General features: G+C 39.8%; 1 protein-coding gene across 1 annotated transcript; it reads left to right on the top strand.

The window, feature by feature from the left end:
- Positions 1-826: 826 nt before the first annotated feature.
- cnn2 (calponin 2) lies at positions 827-12499 on the top strand. The gene is made up of 7 exons (XM_033651288.2): positions 827-996; positions 6233-6354; positions 6475-6541; positions 7597-7734; positions 7908-8024; positions 8779-8922; positions 10776-12499. The coding sequence occupies exons 1-7, from the start codon at positions 940-942 to the stop codon at positions 11076-11078; spliced, it is 948 nt and encodes a 315-aa protein (XP_033507179.1). The 5' UTR covers positions 827-939; the 3' UTR covers positions 11079-12499.
- The last annotated feature ends 4936 nt before the right edge of the window (positions 12500-17435 follow it).

Here is a 17435-nt window from a genome sequence, read left to right as displayed (position 1 = left end):
TCAAGTCCAAGTGGATGTTTGTGACTACTCTGAATTTTTTTTTTTCCCTTCAAGGCATTCCTGAGATATTGTGTTTACAAGAATGGGACGGACAATCCAAAAGCGTAACGCCTCTGGCCAGTGGCTAAGGAAGTTACAACAGGTCCCAGTGCACACTATTATGACGAGCCCTAGTACATGCATCATTTAAACTCCACAGCCTACCTGAGTGTTGTTGCTGACCGTGTCCATCCCTTTATGACCACAGTGTACCCATCTTCTGATGGCTACTTCCAGCAGGATAACGCACCATGTCACAAAGCTCAGATCATCTCAAAGTGGTTTCTTGAACATGACAGCAGATCTCAATCCAATAAAGCACCTTTGGGATGTGGTGGAACGGGAGATTCACATCATGGATGTGCACTTCACAAATCTGCAGCAACTGTGTGATGCTATCGTGTCAATATGGACCAAAATCTCTGAGTGTTTCCAGCACCTTGTTGAATCTGTGACACCAAGAATTAAGGCAGCTCTGAAGACAAAAGGGGTCCAACATGGTACTATCATGGTGTACCTAATAAAGTGGTCAGTGAGTGTACATGTCAATAGCTCAAATACAGCATGCAGGATTTATGGGCTATTGGCAGAAACATAGCATGATGATACAAATGAAATTCATTAGGGATCCTCCCACAAACACGCCAGTGAGCTGCGTGTATAAGTTTCCGCGCCCCTGCAGTGAAGCATCAGCAGGGAACTATCTTGACTCTTGTGTCGACACTCTTTGGCAGAAACCGTGGGAGCGCTCTAATTGGCGGCTGTAAAAGAGAAAGGAAGTATTTATTTCACTCCGAAGTTTCATTGGAAGAGAAAGTCGAAAATTATTTAGCGCACAGTGTTCTCGACGAGCCGTCTTTTATTTCCCAGCCCAGATAGAAACTTCTCAATTCTTTGACAATGGCTAATTTCAACAAGGGACCTGCCTACGGATTATCAGCGGAAGTCAAAAACAAGGTAGGTGTTCATATATATTTATTTAATCACATCACATAAAGTTGTACAGAACTTTTCCTCCTCATCATCATCTTCCTCTCACTGTGCTTCCCGCGAGCATCGGAGTCACCTGGCCTCCATTTTGATACGCGTGCTCTGGTCAGGTATTCAGGTGAACGAAAAAAACGACGTGAAGAGATTTAAAAGTGATTTTTTTTTAAATCATAAACAGACTTTATAACTTTCCAAAAACTTTCGTTGAGTTTGAATCTTTTTGCAAATTTGTATATTCATATTTTATTTGTGCATGTTGAAAAGCAGATTGCTTTTCCCCCGGTGTAGGACACAAAGTTAAATACAGCCTATGGGCGTTGTCCCTCTTGGCAAAGAAGTGTGTCGTTGTGGCAAATTCGTTATCCCCGTTTCCAGAATTTTCTATTCCCCGTGCAGCCTGTTGACCGGCGTTGTGACCCGCATTAGCAGATAATGTAATTCATCTATTAGTCCTGGGACTGGATTATCATACATCCTCACTATCCCCCTTCTCTATGCGTCTTTTTATTGCGTCTTTTACGCAGCGTGAATAGTCTCTCCTTCCCCCCTTGTGGTAAGTTAGATGTCGTGCTGCTTCTCTTAAGAAAAGTTGCCCTCGCTCAAATCATGACCTGTCAGTGCAGGGAGGTGTCTTTCTTTCTGACTTTGGGTCTTTATTTTAGTTTTTACCCTGCAGGATCAGTCTCTGTGCAGACTGAAGTCCCACAAAACAAACATGTCTCCAAAGTGACCCCTCTCTGTCTGCGGTAATGTGTAACTTTGTGAGTGTGGCCTTAATGAGGAAAGCACCTTGTTTATTTTGACCTGCCTGCACACCCGGATCCACTTAAAATACCAGGTTGATGCTGGAGATTACTTGACCACGTTTTTACTGTGTCTCACACTGATGATCTGTGGTGTGTGTGTGTGTGAGAGAGAGAGAGAGGATGGGATTTTCCTTTTAAAATGTGCTGTCACTGTGTATTACTGTTCATTGCGTTATTACTAGTTTCATCTTGACCATTACTACTTCTGTGCTTTGTTCCCCTTATCTACTAAGAGGGGAATACATTATAAGCTGCAGCTTTTCTAAAATACACATAAAGGTTTTGCTCATACCTACCAGCAGTGGCGCCCCCAGAAATCTTTCATGGGGGTGCCCAGATGGGCCCACTGGAAAAAATCAAAAGCCGTAACGGAATTCATGTCAATTGGAGAGTTAAGGAATCGTACACTCATATGTTGGTTTCGTATTTCACACTTAATATTACTAATCTGTTGTGCATATTAAAGAGACAGTTCAGATTTTTTGAAGTAGGGTTGTATGTGATACTTATCCATAGTGAGTCTATTCCAAACAGTAGATGTCAGTCAGCACGCCACCAGTTTGGAGAAACAGGCTGCGGTCCGAAGTGGAAGCGAAGCAGTGTACTTCTGTGGATGGGGGTCCACAACGAAACATATTTTAGCCACCTGAAAAGTCCCAACTAAAAAAAAAAAATGCTATATTGAGAGTATCAGCACTATTTTCACTTACCTTTCTGTCAGACAGGGAAGCCGCCAACAGCTTCAGTTCCCCGTCTAGGCTCTTCTTAAAGGCACCAAACTCCATTTAGAAAAACAGTAATTTTAGATCACTGAACACGAGCTGTTGGTCTCCTGCTGCTCCAATCAGTTTTTTTGTGTTTGTATGTTATTGTGTGACTTTAAGTTCAAAGTAAACAGTTTAAACGGCAAAATAACACAATACTACTGAAATATTGCTTTACCAGACTAATGCTAATAAATAACTTTTTATCTAATCTAGGTCATTCTACATTGACAGTAACTAATGGTTACAACCTAATACCATGTTACAAATTGCATATCAGCAAAACATTGACATGCAGTATATGAGTAAATAAAGTTTATCATCATCAACCAAGCATTTACTTTCGGCCGTCATGATTCTACATATGTGACGTCGGCTCAGTAACTGGTGTGCCAAAATTTTTGCCAACTTTCCAACTTGAGGGGGCATTCACGTGAATTTTCCCAGTCAAGAACTAATTTTTCTGATTATTCCGACACTGCATGAATGCCCCCTTCTCGACAAGCTATGCCAACGTGGTAGTAATGGACAGGGTTCCCATGGTCATGGAAAAACCTGGGAAAGTCATGGAATTTTGAATCTTAATTTTCAAGCCTTGAGAAGTCGTGGTTTGAGTAAAATCCTTTGAGAGTTTGGAAAAATCATGGAATTTTGCTGTGTTTAGATAATGTAATGTAACATGACGGCAAATTTATTTCCTGTAGCTGTAATATGCATTGACGTGTCACGTTTTGTTTACTTTACACAATAATTATGATACAGTAACTAACATTTGGAGTACAGTGGACTATTCAGTTCTGTCCGTGTGCTCATACATTGTGAAAGGTGGATGGAAATTTCATGTTAAAGTCATTGAAAAGTTCAGAAATTTTTCCATGAAAATGTGTCGGAACCTTGAATGGATGCCTGAGGTTGTCTAGTTTCAAATAATACCCCTACCTTCATGTTATATTAGAAGCTGGACAAGCCACAGCCTCTTGAAGACAGCAGTGTTGGCCTCCAGTTTTCGCTTTAGGGGGGCAGTGGTCGGGCCAACAACTGTATCAGGGTGGCCAGGGCCTCCCCCTAGCGAAAATAATTGGTGGGGGACTTCACTGTCTGTAAGAGGCTGTGGCTTGTCCAGTTTTTAATGTACCATGAAGGTAGTGGTATCTTTTGAAACTAGACAACGACTTAAGGCATTCATTGGTATTGGCTATGTTGGCATAGCTTGTCAGGAACAGGGCTTAATTGCGCTCCAAATTTAGACTAACTTTTGGCGAGGGAACAACTGGCCATGCTGTTTAATAAGGGGTCCCGTAGTGGTGCCTCTTCCAACTATTCTTTAACTTGCTTTCAGCTGATTTATTTTTTTTAATTTGCAGTCCTTGACTGTGCCCTTGTGTAGAAAATAAACGGTCATGCCCTCCTCAAATCTCTACAGAACAACATGTGCCGGACGTAAAGAAAACATTTAGATTTCCTCTGTCTGTTAACAGCGATGTCCTTGAAGCGGAGGGGGGTAAAGAAATGCTGGCTTGAATGGTATTTCCTGCCAGCGGTGACATAGCCTCCTCCATGAAATGTGAGGAATCCAAGGCTTAACACCGGTCCATAACTGCCTTTTAACTTTTGCTTTATAGATGTAGAAAATCATGAGTTTGAACGGTGAATTTAAAGTTGACCAACTGCAGTGAGCAGCGGTCTGTGTTCATTCATTGGACCGGCACTCAGCACTCAGCTCCCTCGCTGCTTCATTCAGCTCTTTTATCCAACCGCTGTGGGGTAAATTCCTTGCGTTCAGCTTGTCTCTGCAAATTACATCTGTAGGATTCTTTGCGGGCAATTAAAATGGCGAGTGTTTTTTTTTAATATGGGGATAACCGTATGAAGGAAATGTAATTAGAAGACAGACATTCCTTAAGAGTACAACCAGCTGTGAGCTGAGTGCAGCTAACTTCTATGTATATGGTAGGTTGAACTCTGCGGTACGGCGTCTCATTGCCCTCGGGACAGAGAAGGATTGTTGGCTGCTTGTGGGTTTGCACGGAGCTCAGTCAACACCTTATCCTTTACTGGAGGAGAAGAAATCTATACCTGTTTCAAGTTTAGTCACTCATTTTTTCCTTTTTCTTTCATTTCTGCTTTCCAGTTTGTCTCACACCGGACGTAAATCTGTTGTTTACGTGACCATAATGCACTTCCTGAATGGCCTCTTTCAGAGCTGGTGTAGCATGTCTCTCATGCCTCTGTCGTCAATCAAAGAAAGAGCTTGTTAATCAAAGTAACACCTCGACAGTGACGCCCTTCACAAGAAAGTCAATCTTTGTGCCATGTTAAGCCCTTTAAAACGCTCCCCTCCCTCCTACTTTCAGCCACTGCCTTCCTGTGTTTCAGTGCAGAATTGAGCTGTTTAGCAAACAGGATATCCTTGTGTGTGTGTGTGTGTGTGCGCGCATGTGTGTGTCAGGTCATCGGTGTCACCTTTTATTTATGAGGAATGTAGAAGACAAAAGTCCCCTCTGTAGACGTAGCATGCTACACTGAGGCAAAGGGAAATTCAGGGGTGACCATGAAACCTGATCTCGTGCAGTCATAATAAACTTGTGGAAAAATAACATGTTGTGGTTGCAGCTTAGTTATCGGTATCTTTTATGAAATTCTTAAAGTGGGGAGTGTGCAAGTGGGAGGTCACTCGGGACAGGAAGATCATTTTTTCTTCTGGTAACAAAGAAGAAGTCTGTGACAAACTCTGTAACAAATCACCTACTGGCTATTCAATCCGACTGCCAGAATAAATGTTGGCAATGTACGTTTCTGAAAACCACAGATATGTTACATTAGTAGGTTTCATGTGCAGCAGATTAAAACTTCAGTTTTATATTGTGACAACTCTGGTTAGGTTTAGACATGAAAAACACTTTGGTAGGGTCAGGAAAATATGCTTTGACTTAAAAATACCCAGTTTTGTCACCACAAAAACAGCTGGACATGACCCAAACTATTGTTAAAAAAACACCCACTTTTGCCACTACAGACATGGTGGGACAGGTCCTGAACTATCATCAAAGATACCGGCTGTTGTCTCCACAAAAACAGCTGGACATACTCCGAACTGTTGATTAAAAAACACCCGCTTTTGTTGCTACAAGAACGGATAGACATGCCCTGAACTTTCAATTAAAAAAACATCGTCTTTTGTCGATACAAGAGTGGATAGTTATGCCCTGAACCATTGATTAAGAAACACCAGCTTTTGCCGCTACTAGAACGACTGGACATGGCTCGTACTATCATTAAAAACACCCGCTTTTGTTGCTAAAAACACGGCTGGACATGACCCAAACTATTACTAAAAATCACCCGCTTTTTTAGCTACAAACATGGCAGGACATGTCCCAAACTATCGTTAAAAAAACACCCGCTTTTGTCGCTACAAAAACAGCCAGATATGTTAGAAAACACCTGCATTTGTCTTTACAAACACAGCTGGACATGACCCAAACTATTGTTAAAAATCACCCACTTTTGTAGCTACAAACATGGCAGGACATGTTCCAAACTGTCATTAAATGGTACAATACCAACTTTTTGCAGCAACCAAGCAGGGCTATTATTGAACAAATGTGACCTATGACCTTTCTGCCCAACCAGATCGCACAAAAGTATGACCTACAGAAAGAGGAGGAGCTGAGGATCTGGATCGAAGACATCACTGGTGCTAGCATCGGCCCCGACTTCCAGAAAGGCCTGAAGAATGGAGTCATTCTGTGCGAGTAAGCAGAGATCACATATTGTCCATTACCCTGCTGCACCATGAAAGCCCTGATCATCCATTTTATTACGCACAGTGGTTTGGAAAACTTAATTATATTCTTTCTTTTTTTCCTTCACAGTCTTATCAACAAACTTGCTCCAAACTCTGTGAAAAAGGTCAACAAATCAGCGCTGAACTGGCATCAGGTGAGTTAGATGATGACACATGCTTTTTAACCAAGTGAGGGTGCAGCACAATAAGTGTCCTTTGTTAGAACCTCAGAGCCATAATCACCTGTTCAACATTGAGGGAGGACAACTTTCAATCTTTGACCCAACCCTAGATGAGAAATCTTTAGAAGCCAAACAGCTAAACTGACCATTGAAGTATTTTTAAGCCAAAATCTCGGATCAGGTTTCTTGTTTTGTATTACATAATATAATTATTGCCTAGTTGCAGCGGTTCATTTTACTGACACTGGTGATGACATCACACACAGGTTGAGTCTTGCTTCTGTACATAGTGAACAAATATTATCTTGTGCTGTCGTCTTGTGCTTTGAGTGTTTTCTACCAGTTGGGATGTTAGCACACTGAACCATGCTCGGTCATGGTGATACATGTTATGCTGGCAGTGGCAACTTCTTTTGCTTTTACTGACGAGCTTAGAGCCGCTCCTGAAACTGGTTTCTTTCCTAAGGTGCAGCCAGTCACAGTAAACACTGGTAGAGATAGTAAAGACCTTCTTAGCGTTGCAAGCACAAACTGTTGTTACAGCGACAACAGGGTGTCTGTGGCGCCTTATGAAGTCTTAATTCAATTTTATAAATATGAGGCCTTATGAGTCGTTGAATTGCATTGAATTTGAGTTTCTAAGAACTTAACTGCCACAAACAGTTTATCTAATTTCATTTATCCATCTTTTGATTTCTTGTCAAACTGAATCAAGCTCTTCTGCTTGATGTTACAAATCTTTAAACCTACCACTGAACATATTACACTGTCTTTTTACTTCATACTGCATTTATCTGTTGGCAAAATGTAGATTAACCCACTCGCTCTAATAACTATACTTGAATAAATGCAGATTTATCCAAAAATCAGTCTTAAATTTGGTTAAAAATTATCTTTAAAGTGTTAAATATAAGTTTGCTATGGCTGTGTACACCCTGTACAGGACTGCTTCCTATTAATACACATCTCCGTCATTCTAAATCCTGCACACACATTGTTGATCTTGTTTTTAATTGGTGTGGTTTCAGCTGGAGAACCTGACGAACTTCATCAGTGCCATCACATCATATGGCCTGAAGCCTCATGACATCTTTGAAGCCAACGACCTGTTTGAGAATGGCAACATGACGCAAGTCCAGACAACGCTGCTTGCGCTCGCTAGCATGGTGAGACTTGAAAATCAGCTACTTGTTGTGGGAGTGATGGTTTCCTTCCAGCTACGTCATAGAAAGTTAAATTATTATTATTATTATTATTATTATTATTATTATTATAATTACGAATGATTGGATGTTAGTATTTCTACATTGACAACCATCTACGCTTTGTTTCCTCTCAGGCCAAGACCAAGGGCTGCCAGTCACGGGTGGACATTGGGGTGAAGTACGCTGCCAGGCATGAGAGGATGTTTGATGATGAGAAGCTGAAGGCTGGACAGGCCGTCATTGGCCTACAGGTACAGTTTGTTTTTTGTTTTGTTTGTTTTTAGATTCCTGTGTGAGCAGCAGGGTTTAAAATGCGAAGACTCAGCAGCAGTTCTGTTTTTTTTAACTCTTATCTGTGATAAGCTTAACGCTCTTGACAATCGCCCTGTATTTACAGTCAGCATGTCACATGACCGTTGGAACAGTGATACTCAAGGCTGTGGTGACGAAATAATCAAATGTGAGCAGACAAAATATTCCCAGAATATTGATTGGGATTGTCAGTAAAGGAAAAAGGGGTATTTGACATGACTGAGAAATGTCACGCCATAAAAGTCAGCTTCTTAATTTGATCTTGAGACACTTGACCTGCTTGGGAAGCTGAGCTCACTGCAGCATGTGTCGAAACTATTGCAAAACCGGACTTTGTCATGATCTCATGTCAGGCATAGCATACCTCAGTATTAATGCTGCTCATTGTTCTCACTGCCTCTCAAGCTTCTCTATTTTGTTTTTGTTTCCGGCGCCATGAAATATGTGGGGTAGATATGAAGGCTACTTGCACAGTGAGAAAAAAGCTAACCATACAACTTACTGTTTACAACTTCACTTGAGTGTTAGTCACAGCTGAGTGTGAAGTATATGTTTGCCCAGTGTCACGGTTACATAAACAACCCTTCCATTCTTGTCGATGTTGTGCAACATTTCACTGCTGCCTGTTATCATAAAAGTGCAGCAGCTTTTGTTTTGCAAAACAGCCATTTATTGTGGTGCTTCTGTCTTCAGATGGGGACCAACAAGTGTGCTAGTCAGGCCGGTATGACAGCATATGGCACCAGGAGGCACTTATATGACCCCAATGTCAAGGAGACCCCCCTGGACCAGACAACAATCAGCCTGCAAATGGGAACCAACAAGGGGGCGAGCCAGGTACTGCAACATATTTCCAACTTCTCATGAAATCATAATTATAGGATTCCAGTGGAAATAAGCCTCGGGGCATCACTTACACTCTGCCCTTCCACTGCTGTAATCTAGAGTCATGTTTAGTCTTGTAGGAAGCCGAAAAGTCCTGGATTCTGCTTTGCCTATTTGATTCACTGTGTTGCTTTGCCAGTGTCTTAGATTTTTTTTTAAGGTGGCTTAAAATACATTTTACAATGGCCCCTGTCCACAGCACTACATTGCTTAACTTCTGTACGAGTAGAGCTGATTTATCAGTTTACGCATATGTTATAATTGGAACAATTTTACCGCTTTATCTTTCTCACTAAGCTCTGATTTATGGCTGTGTGCATGCCACTTAAGTGTGTCACTCGACGGGAAAAAGGTGTCACGCATACCTTAACTTCCATGTCTCACACCTGGAGAATTTTGTTATGTAGTGGACATCAAATTTTGTTGTGCAATGTGATAGTCTTACTATCGCAGCCATGGAGCCCAGCCCATTATGAATCTATGGGCCAGCCTAACTGTCTTCGCCAGGCTGACTGACAGCAGTCATTTACTGAGCCAAAATAGTTTGATGCGAGCACCATAGGAAGAAATCAGTGTTTGTATTTATCGATACACTGATTTTTATTTCTCAGTGACTGTATTGAGTGAGGGGAATCTGACGCTCACGCAGTTAATAAAATAAACAACTTTATGTGTGATTTTTAAACGGCTGTCTATGCAGATTATGCTTCACTAAACGTGTCAGGAATATACTTGTAGTGTAAAAAAAATGCAAGGGTCTCTGTCTACCATGAAGACGACTGAAACCTTTCGGTGAAGCATAAATTGAAAATGTTGCACAGCTGTTAAATTTCTGTCAAGTGACACTCTTCAAAAGTTTCAAGAGCCCAACCATGAATCAGGTTTAAGTGATTGAGGCGGCAGTAGACCAGCAACTCCAGCGTTCTGCTAACTGTTGGAAATAGCAGTCTGATGGTGAGGTAAAGTAATGAAAATATTTTTGAGCATTGCGTACGCTTAAACTGATATTGAGTTTTCTGGGTGGACCTTTTTTTTTCAGTGGCTAATACCTAACCAACTGAAGAAGAGTTTGCTCAGTGATGCAGGGGTTTTCCTACCTTGAAGTAAATCATGAACAAACATTGATTCAATTTACACAAGAAAAATAAGTTATACTGACTGAATCACATTTGTTTACAATAACATATCACGTACATAAAATGAGCGAACGCTGCCTCAAGTGGGGTTTTTTTTTTTTAGCCACCTACAAAAAAGTTCTACTTAAAAAAAAGTTTAAGTGAACGGTATATTAGTATTTTCACCATGTCATCTTGCCATCAGACCCCGACTTCTGGGAGCTGAAGCCATTACCTCAAAGCCACCAGACTCTATTGAGAAAACAGTAATTTTACTTAGCAGAACACTGGAGTTACTGGTTTACTGCTGCCTCCATCAGTTAGTATGCAAATACAGGGCACGCTTAAATAGATACTTTTAGGGGTGGCTAAAAGTTTGTTGCTCAGCTTCTGTGTTGTAAAACACCAGCAAAGCAACTCAGTGAAAAAAATAAGCACAGCAGAGATGCTACATAGGTCGGACCACAGTGTTTAACCGTATGTCTTTAAACGGTACAGTCAGGGCTGAACATGACAACAGAAATAAACAAGTTTGGCAATTGTACGTCTCCACAATTCAAATCAATTGTCCATTGTTGTCTAAACTGAAGTGATTGATTGATAGAGTGGCATCACAGTGATTCGGTCTAACTTTTTTTAAACATAAATGTTGTTGTTATTCTTATTTTAACTGTCCCCTGTCTACCACAGGCTGGCATGACGGCTCCAGGGACAAGGCGTGCCATTTACGACTTCAAGACAGGCACAGACAAGTGTGACAACAGCACCATGTCCCTACAGATGGGCTACAAAGACGGAGCCAACCAGAGCGGCCAGAACTTCGGCCTGGGGCGGCAGATCTGTGACGCCAAGTACTGTCCTACAGCTGCAGAGGGTACAGATAATCAAAACGGGGCGGGCGTCATCCGCGACTACCTCCCAGATTACCAAGACGAGGGGTACCAAGGTTACCAGGAAGAAGAGGTGTACCACGAGGACGGGACAGATTATTAGAGGGAGGGAGCTGAGGAAGAGAGAGTATCTGAAGGAGGCATGTTCTGCAGAAAGAAACCCCTGAGGCGCCCGGTTTGAGGGCTTATTTTTTATACCCATAGGATGTTGCACCTTTTTTTGGGGTTATATCCTTTTTAGTATTGTATGAAATTGTTTTCTTACCCCTATTTGTGCAGAACCAATGTTACACATATCATGATGAACTGTATTTCTGTGATTTTTGTATTTAACGTGACCACAAAAGCCAAAATTTTTGGCTTGGCTAGTTTTCTATCCCAGGGATTTTGTTTTAATGTGCCAAAGCCCTACAATTCTTTTTTTTGTTTTGCTGACTCATGAGTTACATTAAGGGAGATTCCTTTTTTTTTTTTTTTTTTTTTTTTTTTAAGGGCAACATGAAACTTAAAGTGAAACATAGGGAGTTTTTTTTTTTTTTTTTAAAACCATTTTTAAGTAAGTGCACCATGTTATGATCAAAACACCCATGCTTGTGTTTCTCTGTAATCGCTGTTTCATCTGTAAAAACATGATTCCTGTGAATGAGAATGTACATATGTTTGTTACTTCTCCAGTATCTTCTTTAACCCCTCAGTATTGGTCAATAAAATAGAGGGATAGAGGGAACAATTTTTTTTTTTCTAGAACAAACAAATCTTACCTTTTCATATTCTGTCTTGTCTTTCATTCATTGCATCTTTTTCTAATGGAGGAAATATTTCCTTTGTTTTTATAACCAGTCCAACTGGAGTTAAGCTTGTTTTCTTTGGATTAAAGACCGTGGGGGAGTGGATACAATAACACAAGTGATTTGAACATTCCAAGCAAGAATACTGGATTCTTTTCTGTCAGTGAGTAATGTTTAAAGGTGCAGTGTGTGTGGGATTTAGGGGGGATCTACTGGCAGGAATTGAATATAACATTCATAACGTTCATCTCTTCAGACTAAGCATTGTGTTTTTATTGGCATAGAATGAGCCCTTTATTTGTACATAGGGAGAGTCTGCTGTGTTGCACCACCATGTTTCTACAGTAGCACAGAGCAGATGAGCCAAACGCCACCTGAGGCTGCTGTAGGTTTGGAAAACGATGGGTACTCAGCTTCAATCTGTGACCTCGCCGCCAGATGCCACTAAATCCTGCACGCTGTTCCTTTAAGTTCATCAGGCTTAAACATTGGTTGATAAGCAAACCAATCACTCAAATATATTTGATCATTTAAGGTTATTATTTATGCATATTTGTGATTTGATATGGGGTTGTTTTCTATCTGGACTCTGAATAGCATTTGGTATTAGACTGAATAACATTTGGTATTAGACTATACTTTATGCTCTGGAATAATCTATATGCCAGTGGGAAAAAGAAACGAACTGAGAAGTTTGTTTTTGTGAATACCGTGTAATAAAGATGTGTACCCATTACAACGTGTCGATTTGGTTTGTAATAAGACAAATGTTTGGCACAGAGGATGGGTTTTTCTCACTTAACCCTTTGAAACCTGAACAAATTGGCTTGGTTTCTTTTAGAATTAAGAAAGAAAAAGGCAATGAGCAACGAAAGAAGAAATGACCCAAATAATTAGCAGGAAATTAAAAACAAGGACATTAGCAAAAAAAAAAGAGAGAAATTAAGAAAATTTTAAAAAAACAAACAAAAAAAAAACAGGGAAATGACCTGGAAAGGCAATTTAAAAATTCTAATTCTTACATTATTCCAAAATGAAATAATAATTACAAAAATAGATTTCACAAGCTTTTTCCTTTTTTCTAGTTTTTTTTTAATAACTATAAATCTATTATTGTTTTGCAATTTATGGGACATTTCTGACTAAGTTGATCATTGCCTTTTCCCCCACTACTTATATTTGCTAAAAGGCACCTGAATGCAGCACAAGAAAATGATGTCCTTCCATGTTTCAAACGGTTAAAATGCAGCGGTGAATTATTGTTTAGGTCTTGTCTAGTCAAGATAGTGCACAAACATCAGTTAGTACCTGCATGGAAGCATATTTATCAGATATATTCATATGATAACTGATGAGATGATAAACCAGTTGACCAGAGATAAAACAAACAGGAAGGGTTTTCAGTCCACAAGTTGCACTATTACTGAACAACTGCACACTACTGCATATTACTTCCTTACAATACAGACGCAGTATGTTTTTAAAGGGTTAGTTAAAAGCAAAAACTAAATAAAATCTTGCTTTCTGCCTTGTGGTATCGAGCCATACACATAGTTTGGGTGTTTATTGTCCAGGTTTTGAGATGTCTGAGAGTAGAATAGATACTTCAAAATTTTAAATAATCCATCTTGTGTCCCTTGTATTGAAGCAGAGGCAGGTATGACATTTCAAGACCTGGGTTAATAAAACCAAAACTATTTCAATGGCTAGACACCACAAGAGGAAGTGAAAATAAAACACTGAACTGACCCTTAAAGTTCCCAAAGGAAACGATGTTCAGCATCATTGTGGTCAATCCCCCATTCTACCAAAAGCCTGGGAGTTTGAGGGTTCTGCGCACTATGTTGGCTGTTTCTAGGACTGCACTTTTCTGGACAGAGATCTCAGATGTATGTGGAATCTGCTGGAGTCACTCTCCCACTTTGGGGGTCACAGCCCGAGGACTCCCCACATTTTTTATAACTCCTTGTTCAGCCCTTGGTATTGTTCGAGCTTCTCGTGTTCCTTCTTCCTGATGTTGCTGTCGCTCGGGATTGCTACATCTATCACCACTGCCTTCTTCTGTTGTTTGTCCAACAACACAATGTCCAGTTGGTTAGCCATCACCAGTGTGTCAGTCTGGATCTGGAAGTCCCACAGGATCTTAGCTCGGTCATTCTCAACCACCTTAGGAGGTGTCTTCCATTGTGACCTTGGGACTTCCAGCCCATACTCACTGCAGATGTGCCTGTACACTATGCCAGCCACTTGGTTATGCTGTTCCTGCCTGCATCTTACACCCTGCTGTTATGTGCTGAACTGTCTCAGGAGTTGCCCAGCCTGCACCTGGGGTCCTGTCTGGTGTGGTAGAACCCTGCTTGTTTACATGCTTCAATGTTCTGTCTGCCTTAATGTACCCAGTGATGTACTGGTAGTTGATGAGGTGGGTGTACTACTAAGTAGATGGGTAGGTCACTCACCACTACACCCCTGAATTTATTTATATTCACCCTCTGTCTGAGCTGCTCCATTTTGGTGCCTGTCTCTACAAAACAGCCCCTACTTCTGAAAGAGCCTAATCTGCTCTGATTGGTCAGCATTTCCACATCAACCACATTTGCACTCTTTGCGTCTCTGCACAGTCATTGCATGACTTCAACAGCACTGTAGCCACTCATTCTGTCTTCATGGGCCGTTTCACTTTATTACATTGCCATGCAACAGCTTGGGTCCATGTTGACTTGGTGACAGCTGATGTCATCCACAGACACTGCAGAACATTCCAACAGGAAATACAAAGGAACTCATTTACAGCTTTTATGTTTCAAGTTTGACACGGTCTGTATGGACTGTTTCACTGCCACTCTGTTGGCAGGACATTAGCTTTGGCTCCTCTTTACATCCTTTCAGCTAGCAAGGAAGATAAAAGAAAGAAAGGTCATGACGTCAGGCAGTGAGTTTTACACTGGAGCCAGACTTTGGTGCCACTTCTATTTAAGTTAATGGGGTAGGCACTGCGAATCACAGTATAGCTTATCATATCTTCATTGTTTCACCTTGGAATGAAAAATCCTTCCACGAAACAAAACAAAAAACAAAAGAAACACATTAAATGATGTTGACTGACGTTTTTTTTCAAACTGCGTATATTTTCGTCATTGGTCTCCAAACACATCATGTCTCTGTCCGTCAGCTGCACATAACTCAAGCCCCTGTTTGCTTCAAGTTAGCTACATCATGTTAGTTTCCTTGGTCCACGTCTACTTAGTGACAGCTGATGTCATTCACATACACTGAAGAACATTCCAACAGTAAATAAAAAGGATTTAGAATTTTCATTTTTCAAGTTTGAAACGGTCTGTATGAACAGTTTCATTACTCCTTGCATTGGCTTTGGTGCATCTTTACTTCCTGTCAGCTACAGTACGGCATTAACAAACATTCCAACAGGAAATATAAAGGAGCCCATTTAGAGTGTTGATGCTGTCAAATTTGAAATGGTGTATAGACTGGATCACTGTGACGTCACGCTAACAACAACAACAATCACTTCTGGGTAGAAAACTGGCAATTGATCTGAATTGCAGAGATGTGTAAAATTGGCAAACTTGTTAATTTCTGTTGTAATTTTCAGCTGTAACTGTGATGTTTAAAGTTATACAGTGAAACATGGTGGTCCAACCAATCTGAAGTTTCTGCTGTGCTTATTTTATGTATGTGTTGTTTTGCTATTATCTTTGATAAAACGAAAATCCAGGCACAGAGGCTAACTAATGAACTGCTGTGGGTGAGGGCCACTCACTAACAAATTGGTGCCACAGTAGACCAGCAACTAAGCGTTACGCTAAGTAAAATGGTAAGGAAAATGGAGTCTAGTAGCTTTGATATAAAGGCTTCAATTCCCTGTCAGAAAAGGCCATCTGACAGCAAGGTGAAGCAGTGAAAATATTCTGTATTAATATTATATGTTAATATTCTATAAATGCACATACTTTAAATATTGAGGGGTACGTGTCTCCTGTGTCCCCACAAAAATCTACACCTAGGAATAGCAGCTGCTTGAGTAAAGTTACTTGATAATTTTGTTAAAAAAGAAACTATGTGTTTGGCAAAAACCATCCACTTACCTTTTGTTTGTTTGTTTGTTTATTTGTTCTCATTTTTTGTCCTCCTAAAGTGTAGGCCTAGAACTAACACTGTGCTACATTAAGACTCTTTTTAATGATAGTATGCCAGCTTTTTTCAATTTATATTTTTAATGATAATATTTCAAATATAACAGTACATTATACAGAGAAATAAATATATCGTAGCAACATCATATATGAAACAACATCAAACATAACAAATAAGAATAACATTAAATGGGGCGTTGGTAGCTTAGTGGATAGTGCCAGATAGTGCCCCATGTATAGAGGTGATGCCTTGCTGTAGCCGTCGCGAGTTTGACTCCGGCTTGCAACCCTTTGTTGCATGTCGTCCCCCCACTTTCTCTGTCTCCCCATTTCACAGTGTCCTGTATATTAAAGGCAAAAAGCTCAAAAAAATAATCTTTTAAAAAAAAAGAATAACATAAAATAAAAACAAATACAGGCAACATTAGGGAGATGTAAACCTAGAGATAACACACCTCATTTGTTTTTATTTATTACATATAATTACCCTGATTATTTGAGGTCTTGTAGCTTTCTTGTTTGTTGTTTTTGTTTCTGTTTTTATTCAGTTTTAAGACAGATACATTGATGACATACAAACATTTTAGTTATCAAAGTTCTTAAGAAGTAAAAAATATTCTGTCATGAAAATAGTGAATAGCAAAAAGGAGAAAAAAGAAAAAGGAAGAAGAAAAGAAAAACAGGCAGAATTATTCTTCTATTCAGTCCGGTACAGAATTACCGGAGTCCATCTCTATACAAAAACTTTCCTTCTTCATTTGCAGTTGTGCAGTCATTTTTCCATGTATGCCTATCTCAGTCTCCTCTTGTCCATTGTTCCACAGTGGTGAGCAGATTTTACAATCAAGAAACCTTTATCATCTTTTTTGCAAAGTACCATTTAGATATACAAATGATACCCATAAAGTATACCTTTCTGTATACATCCAAACATATAATACTGTGGATATTCAAACGTAAATCAACATCTAAAATGACTGTTATCTCCCTGTTCTGCAGTTTTGGACAATCCCAAAAAATATGTGTATGATCCTCAATCATTTCACAGCCTCCCCAGCATCATGGTGAGGACCCTTCAGAAAACACCTAACCTTAACTTTCAGGTCATTTGCTTCCAACTCCCATTTTTCTTTAATATAATAGATATTTCCTGAATTGACTATATATATATATATATATATATATATATATATATATATATATATAGGATATATGCTTTATCAAAATACTTTCTATCTTTGAAGACAAAGGAGCAGAAGCACCGCTGGGTCTTAGTAGTAGTCACATACAGGTGCTCTTTGGAAACTTCAGGTGTATTGCGTTTATCCCATCTAGTGAAGGACTCCTTGCATGAGTAACATATACTCTCATTTTAAAAAATAGGCGATAAAATGCAAGTCTTCTTCAAAAAAATCCAAGGCACACCATAGGTTTTGTGCAAAAATTAAAATGCCTTCATTTTATTTTGTTTATTTAATTGAATGTATTTTATTTTTTTATTTCATTTTATTTCATTTC

The sequence above is a fragment of the Epinephelus lanceolatus genome, chromosome 12 (assembly GCF_041903045.1).
Source record: "Epinephelus lanceolatus isolate andai-2023 chromosome 12, ASM4190304v1, whole genome shotgun sequence".
Taxonomy (NCBI): Eukaryota; Metazoa; Chordata; class Actinopteri; order Perciformes; family Serranidae; genus Epinephelus; species Epinephelus lanceolatus.
This window is presented reverse-complemented; position numbering and strand designations above follow the sequence as displayed.